We start from the raw sequence: 12,975 nt of genomic DNA on the forward strand, positions 1-12,975 counted from the left end.
TATACTACATATATTAAATATCATGCACTATAATTTATATTTATCACATATTAAGCAATACGAATGTATTTCTTAAACTATATATATTTGTACGATCAACTTTTGTAATGATTCTTTCTAAAATAATATGTTTACTTTTCATCTGAAAAAAATATTACTTGTACAAATTTTATTTTGTACATAAGTATCTAGAAAAAACAGAGTGAATCAAATAATATGATTAACCAGATAAAATAATATGGAAACCGATTATTTTTAATTATTTTTTTTTTTTAAATTTGTTCTTACAAAAATATATCAGTTGTTCCTTTTAATTCTTAAAATTTTTAATTCTTTCAATATAAATATGATTAGTAGCATATTTTGAAAAAATATTTGAAGGAATATTAAATACATCATGGTAATCAAATTATATGTTTCATCCTGTATAATAAACTTTGCAAAAGATTATATTTACCTTCTAATTCTTTTCTATTTTGCTTTTCCTCGTGTATTTTTATTCTTTCTTTCACAACATCCATCTGTTGATTAAATGTAAGTTTTCTTGTCCTTTCTCGCATTACATTATATTCATTTTGATATTTCGTTTGCAGCAGATTAACTCTGCCTAATAATCCTTGTTGCACAATTATTAATTGAAAAATTATTAAAAAAGTTCCAAATATAATAAATGCTAACAACTCTGTATTTTTCTTCTTTTGTCCTTTTTCATCGTAATTTGGTTGCCAGTTTCCTCTTGCCATATGCTCTTCCCATTCTCTACGGCTAATAAATAAACAGACAAACAAATATACAGTATTTTTTTCTAAAAATTAAAACAATACAATATTAATGTTTTCTATCGATTGACATACGATCTATAAACTTGATAATAGTCTGGTCTTGGACTAGGTTCAGAAGAAAATGACGAATGAGTATTATATTTTAAACTCATGTCATATTGTTTCCTGGTATGTTCCTTGCTAAGAACGTTGTAAGCTTCTTGCAGTGCTACAAATTTATCGTGTCCCTCTTTTCCAATGATATCAGGATGAAACTAAAGAAAACAACTATATCAACTCTTTTATAACACAGTATTCATTCCACTAAATGTTCTTTTAACACATATTTGACATGTCACTTTCTTGATCAAAAGAAAGAAATAATATACTTTTTTCGATAACGCAATAAAGGATCTTCTTATTTCCTTTTGCGAGCAATCTGGTGAAACTTCTAATATCTCATAGTAATTGTGGTATCTATAAAAAATATTTTTTACATTACAAAATATTACTTTTTACGATAAACTATTATTTGTCAGATTCTAACCTTTGAGTTCCATAACCTCGAAATATTACTGAAAACAGTTCTAGTTTATTAATACGAGAAATTTGCATTGTTGGTATGAAAAAAAATAATTTAAAATCCCGATCGAATCGTTATGTCAAATATATATGGCCATTTATTAATTACGACTTAAGTCAAATTTTATGATATAACTTCACACACTTTAAAATAATCATAATACGCATTGAGAATATGACCGGTACGCTACCTGATGTCTGTCTGTAGAACTTACTTTTGCGTCACATTCGACTTAATTGAAAAATAATGTATTATTGACACTGACAAGATTAGAAAGAGAAACTATATGTTAATTGCTTCACACTCATTTATATACATATGTATAATATGTATATATACAACATATAATATATAGACAAGTTATCAAGAGAGGCTTATCAAGAGGCGTTTCAGTCGTCTATACTTCCGCGTAAGCATGTGGTCGCGCCGTGTAAACAAATCGTTCTATTTGTTCATGACCGTGGAAGCAACAAATGAAAAAAGTATGTGATACAAAGACCGTAAAACATATCAGATATTAATATTGTTCTTTCTTTGTACATCATAAAGAATTATATCATTAACTCACACTAATCCATCATGATATAATTTAAAATTATTAAAATATATAAATGTATAGTGTCACGAATAATATTAAATATTAATATATAATTACAGGCAATATAATAATCTAACGGTTCTTAAAAAGTGTTCTACGAAACCTTGAAAATACAAGAAAATTCAAGAATTTCCTGTGGTAATCTGGAAATTGAATTATTGAGACGATCAAATTTTATATTATTTGTGTTAGAAACGATATGTGTGATTCGATAACATGGCATTCGTTAGATTTTTATAAAGTTTTGAATAAAGTCTAAACTATCAAATTTTTTTCGTTTAATATTTCATTAAATTTGGTGAGAAAAGGATTTGTTGTTCAACAAATATGGAGGGTTAAACGTATGTATAAAATTCAAATAAAATCTTTAATTACTCGGTAGATAAAATAGAGCGTTTGAGCAACACAAGTATCTACAACTGGATTATATTGTTGGTTGTCAAGAAAAGTGAGGAAAAATGGCGGACGAAAACGAAGATCAGTGGTTATACGGAGATTCAACGGATGGAAAAGAGTTATCTCCGACAAATGTTCAAATTGAAAATCAACAAAATGATTCGATACCTATTAATTCTCAAGAAGCATCACAGATTTTGGAAGAAAAGAAAAATGATAATATTCCAGAGAGATTACCGGAGGTGCGTCGTTTATAACCTATTATTCCCGGCTAGTGGCTTTAAAAGCATATTTGAATAAATCTTAACGTAAATAATCGATACTCATATTTTTTTTAACTTTGATTAGAATTTGTTTAATTTTTGCTTAGATGTCAGAAAATACAGGTTCACCTAGAGAGGAATGTTCATTGAATAATATGCAAGATGAAAATGATCCTGATGCTAGTAAAAATGGTACAAGAGAGGCTTCTAGTCAAGAGGATGGAGAAGCTGCAAGTGATTCAGATTCGGATGACGACGTTCATGTAGTTATCGGTGATATTAAATCGACACCGGCATATGGTAGTTTAAATATTAAAAGAGGTGGTTTACTTACGACTGCGTCAGGGGTACCAGATAAACTGAATAAACAACCTGGGAAATTTAGTATAGATGAATTTGAAACAATTGGGGTTATCAATGGAATGCCAGCTCATGAATTTAATTTAGATCAGTTAGAAGATAAACCATGGAGACAACCTGGTGCGGATATAACAGACTATTTCAATTATGGTTTCAATGAAGAAACTTGGAGAGCTTATTGCGAAAGACAGAAAAAAATGAGAAGCGAGTCTGGAGTAGGTTTGATACTAAATGCAGGGGGAGGTGGAAGTAATCCAGGTGGTATGCGAGTACCGCAAGTAGCAATTACTAATGATAACAGTAAATACTCTGGTATCATGGGACCAAAACGAGCTGGACCACCTCCGGGAAGAAAAATGGCTGGCACTATAGATGTTATAGGAAGTTCAGGCTTAGCTTCTAGAAGGAATCTTGATAAATCACCGCCTAAAGGAAACGTAATACAAGTGATGACAGCAGATAGAAGGGAATATTCAAGAAAACCAGGTTTTCCAGATATGAGCGTTCCACCACCGGGAGCAGGATTGCCTCCACCATTCGATATGCCACCTCCCGGATATCCTGGAGAGCCAGCTCCTTTCTATATGCCTGAGACTGATCCTTACTATCAAAGTTACGAACCTACTCAGGATAGTCAATGGGGTAACGACCCAGTAAGTAAACGCATTTAGTATATACAATAAAATTTATTCATTTTCTCACTAATAATTCAACTATAATTGTAATTTTTTACTTGAATAGACCTGGCAACCGACAAATTTAGCCATTCCAATGACAGAAGGTGAAGAAGAGAAAGATATAGGTCCCAAAACGATACCCACAATGGTACCACCGATATCTATTCCACCTTTGATGCCACCTAGAGATCAACGAGATATTCGAGAACGTGAGAGGGATAGAGATCGAGATAGGGAACGTGAAAGAGATTTGGACTCGATGGGTAGGGAGAGAGAAAGGGAAAAAGAAAGGGAGCGTGATCGTGAAAGGGAAAAAGATTCGATGATCAGAGATCGTGATCGAGAAAGAGACTCCGTTGCACGAGACGAAGAAAGAGATCGCGATAGATCACGATCGCAATATCGACATAAAGAGAGGTAGGACGACGAACGTGAAACGAAATCGCACAAATACGATTACGTTTCAAAATTTCCTCCAAAGAAATTTCAATCTATCTTTTACTTTTTTCATTAGGCATAGGCATCGTTCAAGGTCACGATCTCGTAGACACAAATCGCGATCGCGAAGTCCGAGTAGACGTAAGAAGAAATCAAGACGCTCCGACAGGGAACGTTCTAAGGAAGAAAGCGAATAAATAGATATGTATGTATATATATATATGTATATATGCATATACATATATATATATATTCATATACATATACATATACATATACACATATACATACACGTATATATATGCATGAGTATGTATGTATATAAATATCGTTGTCCAATTAAACAGAAAAATCGACGATCGAAGCTAAAAAGTTTCATACTTTTAACAAAATCTTTTTGGTGATAATCCATACTCGCAATAAATCTGTAATTTCTTGAAACTCACCATGATTGCTATCTCTCTCTCTCATGGTTCTTAATTATAAGCAAAGGTAATGATCAATTGTGAGCGATAATAAAATAAAATTTATTGATAAAAACAAAAAAATTGCTCGTCCAATGATTATCCCGTCACCACTTTTGTACTGCTGTAATTAAATTAATCGAAGGAAACGAAATTAATAGTTATACTATAAGCTTTAAGGTAATAGAAAGATTAAAATGACAAACACGTGCCATTCAATGTATGGTTTTATATCATAATGTTATTACAGAAATTGTATTTCATAATAATTAAAAGTAGTAATAGTTTATTGGTAAATCACTCACGCGGGTGAATTAATCGGATCGATAATAACGCCGATTTCTAATGTCGACCTCATATCGATCGTCGCACACACGTGTGTTCTTTCTTCTCTTCTTTTTTTTTTTTAATTTCTTTATTTTCTTTTTCTTGTTCAATTATACTTCCTTTTCTTTTTTTGCATCAAATCTTTTCCTTTCTTTTTTTTTTTGTTTCATTATCTTCATACATAATGGAAAAAAATGTTACATTTGTACAGCCATCATATATATGATACATTTAGAATACCATTAATCCATTATCATTTTTTCTCTTAAGTGTGTGTATTTAAGTGTCGAGTGTATTCTTTCGTGTGTATCTGACGTGTGAGTATGCCTACTTATAAAGTTAAAAAGTGCTACTTCAAGTGCTCAAAACAAATTGTCAACATGATTTCGTTTCGAAAAGGGAGAAAAGGGGAGTATCACGTTTCTTTTTTTTTTTTCTTCTTTTCTTAACGCGAACGTAAAGAAAAATATTATAAAAAGATCGAACGCGTTGTATTCACGTCAAAAAACGATCCGAAGATCATATTTTAACGATCCAACGAAGTACATACAAACTATTAACACGAACGATATATCAATAAGAAGAAACTATCGTAATATTCTCTCGAGAAACGTATCGATTATAACATCTAAAGAAAAAAAAAAAAAAAGAAAAATTTAGAAAGAGAGAGAGAAAGAAAAGAAAAATTGTAATAATCATCTCCCCTTTGGAAATAGAAAATACGTTAGAACATTTAACGTGTCAATTTGTATTGAGTTAGAGTGGCAGAGATAACGACAATAAATAAAAGTTCTAAAGTATTCTCGTAATATGTTTCATGTACCTGTCGCGTTTACGAAACAAAGAAAAAGTTATAAAAAAGAAAAAAAAGGAAACAACGAAATAAAATAACGAATAAAATTAGAAAAGTAAAAAAGAGAAGGATAAGCGACTGAAAGCGAGATACACGTAATATATCCCAGGATAAATGGGGTCAGATAATTTTTACTCGAAAAATCTTATAATCGCGTATCTACTGTCGCGTTTAATTGTCTCATTCGCTGCACGCACGAACAAATATTATTTATAACTATACTGAAGTAGAGAAGGGGGGGGGGAGGGGAGGGGAAATAACGCCCGAATAATTGATTTATAATAACATCATTTACTTTTAATTTATCCCCACGCGGTAGCTTTTTTCGATATCAAAACGGCTCGAGTTTCAAGCGAACCGTTTCATTTATTTTCTTTTATTTATCTTGTTACTTTATTTATTTATTTATTTTTTTTTTTTCATTTCTCTTTATACTCTCAAACGATTCTAATTATTAAATACAACTCGTGAAATCTAATTATAATTCTTTTTTTTTTCTCTGTGCAAAATGTAGTTACAAGTTAAATCTCGATCCTTTCTTTTTCTCGTTCTTTTCGATCGATCGAAAGGAATTTCTCGTCCGAATTCTATCCCTTCATGTAACGAAGAATAGCCGAGCGTGTTTAAAAATGAAGAAATTATTTTGATTTAATTACGATTGGAATCGACAATCAAAGAAATTAGAAGATAAGTAATTAAAGGGAAAAAGAAAATAAGAAGAAAGAATAAAACAGTAAAAATGAAAATGAACGAAAGGAAAAAATCGATCCATCGATCGATCGATGATCTCGCAAATCGACGCGGTGAAAAGATTTGCAAGTTATATAATTGCATAAACAATAAATACATATTGTCTTTTTATGTATGTACGTACGTATACATTCTTAACTTACGAGTGTGCTTCGTTAGGAAAAAAGAAAAAAGAAAAGAAAAAGAAAAAAAAAGGAGAAAAAATATACCTAATAAAACTGTGCCGACATTTATCATTTATCACATCCGCGTCGATCATTTTATCCGATTCTTTTCACTTCGACGAATTAATTTCTAAACCGCAATAGCGACCAATTATACGAGTACGAGGAAGATCCAATAACAATAAATACGACAAATTCATCATTTTAATATAATAAATAAAAACTGAAACGAAAAGGAAGAAAGGAAAACGCAAAATTAAGAAAAAACACGAGCGAACGCTTCGTTCAACGATAGAGATAGTTGCCTTCGTACGATACGATACACGCGATAATGATTATTATTATTAATATTAATATTATTATTATTATCATTATCATTATCATTATTAATATTATATAAATATAAAAGAGAGATGGTGGGTGGGTCAAGCATTTCGCAGGGACTACGTCGCCTTTCTTTCGGCGAATTGTTCTTTCCTTATTTTTCAAACGATTGACGACCGATTATTAATAATTATCGATTCTTTGAAAGAAGAAAAGACAACGTTAAAAAACAAATAGAACAAAATAATAATAATAATAATAATAATAATAATAATAATAATAATATTAAAAAAAGACAAAAAGAAATGGACGAATCTATCTACTTTGTACGAGGGGATGTATCAGAGATGAAAAATTTAACTGTTTTTTCTTTTTTTCTTTAACTGTCCGTGGTGCCAAAATCATAGTGCGATTTTTTCATGTTCCAACACTATCATTCATTTGTGTACTGTTTTTTTCTTTTTTTTCTTTTTTGAAAAATGTCGTCTCTCTCTCTCTCTCTCTCTCTCTCTCTCTCTCTCTCTCTCTCTCACGCGCAGCGTACGTACGTAGTATACACTTCCTCTCTCTCTCTCTCTTTCTCTCTCACACTCGCTCTCGTTCTCTCTCTCTCTCTCTCTCTCTCTCTCTCTCTCTCTCTCTCTCTCTCTCTCTTTTGTGATTATTACGTGTGTGTTTATTATTTTTCTGTCGTTACTTAAATGGTAGTATAATGACACGTCTACTACTCGCACTTTTTCTGCCTGTTGTAAAAAACATCGTCGAAAATGATTTTATTTTATTTTTTTTCTCATGGCTATTTCATATATCGCGTCTCTACATTCTATACACTAATATACAAGTTACATAAGATTCTTGTTATATTCTTTTCTCTTTTTGTTTGTTTGTCTGTTTGTTCGGTTGTTTCTTCCCAATAATGCGTTTGCCTTTCCGTCCCACTTATCTAATTTATCTCATAGCGTAGAATACAGTTAAATTTCTTTTTCTTTCTCTTCCATCTTTTTTGTTTTTTAATCCTTTCTTTCCTCTTGTCAAACTACCGCGTGTTTTGATCAACATCGGCCAATTCTTACAACGTTTCCCAGCAAGTTATATTAATTTTAACATTTCCAAAGATCCAATCTAATTAAATTTTTGTTTTTTTTTTTTAATTTCCTTTTCTTTTATATATATATATATTTTTTTCTTTTGTCGAATTTTAAATCTCAAAGAAAGTATTTTCAAAATCGATTTCGTATCGTCACTTATTTGACTTATATCGGGCGCGTAAGAATCGGCGATGCTCGACGAATGAGTGTGTATACGCATACATATATGACATATATCAGACGAATATCAGTACGCGACGCACTTCGTAAGTGTGAACGTCGATCGGTGGTAATTTTTCTTTTTCATTTATTTTCCTTTTCTCCTTTTAAATATAACAAATCGAATTTACAAAAGAAAATCCTTTTAATCATAAAATCGAAGAACAACAATTAACGATCTTGCTTTAATCGGTCGAATCTTTTCTTAATTACATCGACAAAAAAAAGAAAAAGAAGAAAAAGAAACGGACAAAAGAATGAAAAAACAACAAGAAAAAGAAAATAAAAAGAAACGAAACATTGCTATGACGAGAGAAAGTTTTGATTTATGGCGCAAAATTTTCAATCCACCGACGGTCGAACCCTCAACGATTTACGTCGCAGCCTGCCAAACGTTTCATTGTTATCCCTGCGAATCCATATTTTTGTTTACGTGTATTATTTAACGTGTCGCATTGGTGGGTGTATGTATGCGATTAATGTGTGTGTGTGTGTGTGTGTGTGACATCGAGGAAAGTGTATTGTGTTTATAAGTGTATGGTATGACATGGTATGTGACATGGACATGATGTATCGTATACGTCAATGGTGTATGTCGTGTATGTGTGCGTGTGTATGTGTACGTGAATTATGATTTAAGCGATGAGAGAATAGCGCGCAACTGTACATCAGTCTTTAATATCAGGGCGCACCATTCCCGCCTTGATCTACGTCTTGTTCTTTCTTTTTATTTATTTATTTATTTATTTATTTATTTATGTTATTTTATTTACTTGTTTTTTGTTCTCTCTTTATTTCATTCGCCTTTTCGCCTTGATCAGGCGAAAAAGATCCGACGCAGGATGGATCGGTTCAGCCTTTCGTTCGTTCGTTAGTTTTATTTTTTATTCTTTTTTTTATTGATTTTTTTAATTATTATTTCATGATTTCTCTTTTCACATATATCAGCGCCATGGCAGTTGAAAACGGTGGGTATAGGTAGTGAGTGTTGTTTGTGAAATTGGTATGTGTATGTGTACATGTGTATGGGTGTGTATGTGCGTATTTATGTGTGTTTATTCGCGTACAAAGAAGCACGAGGAGCACAGGCTAGAAAACGCGATGAAAGCGTAGAAACATCACGCTGTTACATACATTTTTGCGTTTACTTTATCATTTCGCTACACTGATCTTTTGCATTTTATTCGTCGTATTTCTTAATCGCAGCGTCTTTTATCGCACTATTTGGGTGCGTATATAAGTGTCTCGCATTTGTGCACGCAAGTGATTATGTCGATGTCCTATGTTTCGTGTCACTCCATTTGTAACCATATATATATATATATATATATATATATATATATGTATGTTTGTGTGTCGTCTGTATATGTAATGTACATGTATGTATCTATGCATGTATGTATGATGTATGTATACATGTATGTATGAATGTACCGTGTGAGCGAACGAGTATACATGCGATGCTCAGTGTTCTACAAGTGGGAGGTCGCAGATCTTTCATTATATATATAATACAATTAGTGTGTAGTATTAAAATCATATACAATTGTTACAATATTTAAATAGTACTTATTACATATATATATATATTTATATATATATTTATGTATGTATATATATATATATTTTTCTTATATATACCGATAGGATTAAGGTATGTGTTAGGTATACAATATTTATAGGGTCACTTAATCCTTTCTTTTTTAACGCTACATGCCCTGCCGGGAACTTCTTTTTTTCCAAATCTACCGAGACTTCTTTGTTTTTCTTTTATTTTGTTTTTGTTTGCTTTTTTTTCTTTTAATCATTATTTAAAGGGAAGGAGAGAGAAAGAGGGTGAATTTATATCAGGGTGCCAATAAAGTTGTTAAGGGAAAAATAGGATCTCACGACACGACTTTGCTTTGAAATTTTTTAACGATCAATCGACTCGCGTTTTATCGATTTGCTTTTGTCGATCGTTATTAATGGAAAAATTGAAAAGAAATAATAATAACAAAAATTTGACGGTCGTGTTATCCTTTCTTTTTTTCTCCCTCAAACGCGATAATAATCTTCCCCAGTCGACCTGTAAGTACGAATCGCACTATTCAGGCTAAATACACACGTTTTCGTGGGAGTCCTCTTTTTTTTTTTATAATACGTTTCGATAACAAATAGCATGGAGCAACGTAAGATAAACGGGGCGAGTGAGAAAGGAGGGCTAAGTATATTTATTTAATTTTCTTTTTTTCCCCCATTTCTCCCCAAATTCCATTCTCCCATCGAAGGGTGTTTTGTGACAAGCCTGAATGAATACAATTCGCCGACGAGGCGAATTTAAAGGGAAACAAAAATAATCGTATATATATATATATGTGTGTGTTATGTGTATATATATATATATATATATTTATATGAAAGAAAAGGAGAAAAAGAGAAAAAGGAAAAGAAAAAAGAAAGAAAAAAGAACAATAGAGATAGAAAAAAAAATCACAAAAATAAGAAACAAGACACACAACGACGACGACGACGACGACGACGCAAGAAGATAATTATTACATACAATTAAGTTAGAAATACCGAAAAAAGGCTATTGAATGCGTAATTTTCATTTCAATTTTGTTTTTTTTTTTTTTGCTTTTTTTTGTTTTTCTTTTTATACATGGACCGCTCGCAGCATTTTTTCTCATGGGCAAGCTGTGCCACCAATAATATTTACCATTTCCACGCTATATAAAAAATTTACACTATTTATAATCAAAAATCGTTAAGAACTGTTTGTTTGGAGCTTAAGTAGATATAAGAACAATAGCAATTAGGTTTAAACCTACCACTAAACATTCAGACTAAAGATATTACGAAAAAGTTGTCTGATCGCATATGGGGTAGTGGGTGAGGGAAGGAAGGGTCGATAGCCAAAGAGAGATGAAAGAAAGTATGTACTAGAATATTCTATGTTGTATGTATAACCTTGTTATATGCGTGGGATTTTTCTCGTTACGTGCTTATATGTATATATGTATATATGTGGTGTGTGTATATATATATATATATGTATATATATATAAAGAGAAAGTTTTTGTGTGTATATATATGTGATGCGCGTTTGTGTGTGTGTGTGTATATATATTTATATATTTATATATTTATATACATATACACACACGTGTTAGTGTCTCGTGTAATCTAACGATTAGTAAGAGCGATAATGAGTAATCAATATGAGGAAATTGGGACGTTAATCAAACGATAGTAATAATAATAGCAATAATAAGAGTAATTGTAATATAAGAATATTAATAATAATAATAATAATAATAATAATAATTAATAATAATAATAATATAATTAATAATAATTAATTAATAATAATATAATAATAATTAATAATAATAATAATTATATACGGCAACGTTAGCTGATAAGACATGAGAGATTTTGTATAATCAACTTTCGCTTTGTTTGTTTGTTTGTTTGTTTTTTTTTTTTACTTGTTACTATTCTTTCGCTTAATTTAGTCTCTTTGCATTTCGCAGTTCGACAGGTGATCGATGGATCTATTACAGATGAGGCGTATTTTCGTCTTTAATTTACAGATGAAGCGCGCGATTTACACAGATGAAGGAACTATCGCCATTCCTTAATTATTATTACAAGTTCACGCTGTAGTACTTTATTTATATAACATGTCGCGTTGTTTTATTTTATTTTGTTTTGTTTGTTTGTTTTTTTTTTTTTTAAACGGTGAAAAGAGTCTCTCCTGTCGACTCGAGAAGAAGGGTGTACAAGTGGCGGTTGGAATGTCTTGTTTGTTTGACCGGCTTTTGTTTCATATATTTTTTTTATTATTATTATTGTTGTTGTGGTTGTTTCGTATTTCGTTTTTCATTTTGTTTATTCTCTCACGAAAAGCTCGTATAGATCGATACCGTTATCAGGATTTTTCTTTTTCTTTTTCTTTGCAACTTTGATATATTCGTTACCGCGGAATTGGCGGCCGCGTCCTCTCAGCGATTTTCAAACATGGATCATTGTCATATTTGTCATACCATCATTCCTTTTATCATTCTTTTTTTCCTTCACACTTGTTTCATTTTTATTATCAACAATCATAATAATTTTTATAATGATCATATACTCAAAAATCGTATGTGGCTTATCGTCAATTTTTATATTATCTGCTCAACTCGTATCTCTCTATCTCTCTCTCTCTTTCTCTCTCTCTCTTTCATTTTCTTTCTAATATTCTAATTTTCATCCTAAAATTTCTCTTTATCTTTTCCTTAACGTTTTCTTTCTTTATAACTTTGCAAACGCGACAATGTATACGTACATTACAATTATTTCATCTCGACTCCTATTAGAAGGGATCGGAAAAAAGAGAAAGACTGAGAAAGAGGGTGGGCGAGTAGGGTCGAAGGGATTGTTGTACCTAAGAATTTGTCAACTTTTCGTTAATAAATCGTTATTTACAATATTTTACAAAGAAAGCTGCGATATTCTTCCTCTTTCCTCTTTCATTACTTTAGTTTTATTTCTTTCTTAATCGATTCCTTCTCTCTTCGTCATTATCTTCTCATTTCCTTTTTACTTTTTATTTAATTACTTTTCCCTCTTTTCATTTCTTTTATATTTATTTATCATTTGTTTTATACTTATTATACAAAATCATCACACACGAGCCTCGAGAGTTACCTTCTCTCGTATTATTCTTCGCCTTTAGTGGTA

At 31.2% G+C, this 12,975-nt stretch overlaps 2 protein-coding genes across 3 annotated transcripts; one reads left to right on the forward strand and one right to left on the reverse strand.

Annotated features, from left to right (window-relative positions):
* Nucleotides 1-105: 105 nt before the first annotated feature.
* Nucleotides 106-1,565, reverse strand: LOC122638012 (dnaJ homolog subfamily C member 4-like). Its single transcript, XM_043830613.1, has 5 exons — nucleotides 1,309-1,565; nucleotides 1,151-1,238; nucleotides 855-1,036; nucleotides 458-765; nucleotides 106-142 (listed from the first exon to the last, which is right to left on the reverse strand). Exons 1-5 carry the CDS (start codon nucleotides 1,374-1,376, stop codon nucleotides 132-134), a joined length of 657 nt encoding a protein of 218 aa, XP_043686548.1. The 5' UTR covers nucleotides 1,377-1,565; the 3' UTR covers nucleotides 106-131.
* A 193-nt stretch (nucleotides 1,566-1,758) lies between these two features.
* Nucleotides 1,759-4,624, forward strand: LOC122638014 (pre-mRNA 3'-end-processing factor FIP1). 2 transcript variants are annotated; one of them, XM_043830616.1, is made up of 5 exons: nucleotides 1,759-1,858; nucleotides 2,325-2,580; nucleotides 2,709-3,614; nucleotides 3,703-4,055; nucleotides 4,153-4,624. In XM_043830616.1, exons 2-5 carry the CDS (start codon nucleotides 2,401-2,403, stop codon nucleotides 4,271-4,273), a joined length of 1,560 nt encoding a protein of 519 aa, XP_043686551.1. In that variant the 5' UTR covers nucleotides 1,759-1,858; nucleotides 2,325-2,400; the 3' UTR covers nucleotides 4,274-4,624. The 2 variants fall into 2 exon arrangements, with proteins under 2 accessions (XP_043686551.1, XP_043686552.1); XM_043830617.1 differs by having other exon boundaries at nucleotides 1,764-1,857; nucleotides 2,321-2,580.
* The last annotated feature ends 8,351 nt before the right edge of the window (nucleotides 4,625-12,975 follow it).

The sequence above is a fragment of the Vespula pensylvanica genome, chromosome 2 (assembly GCF_014466175.1).
Source record: "Vespula pensylvanica isolate Volc-1 chromosome 2, ASM1446617v1, whole genome shotgun sequence".
NCBI lineage: Eukaryota > Metazoa > Arthropoda > Insecta > Hymenoptera > Vespidae > Vespula > Vespula pensylvanica.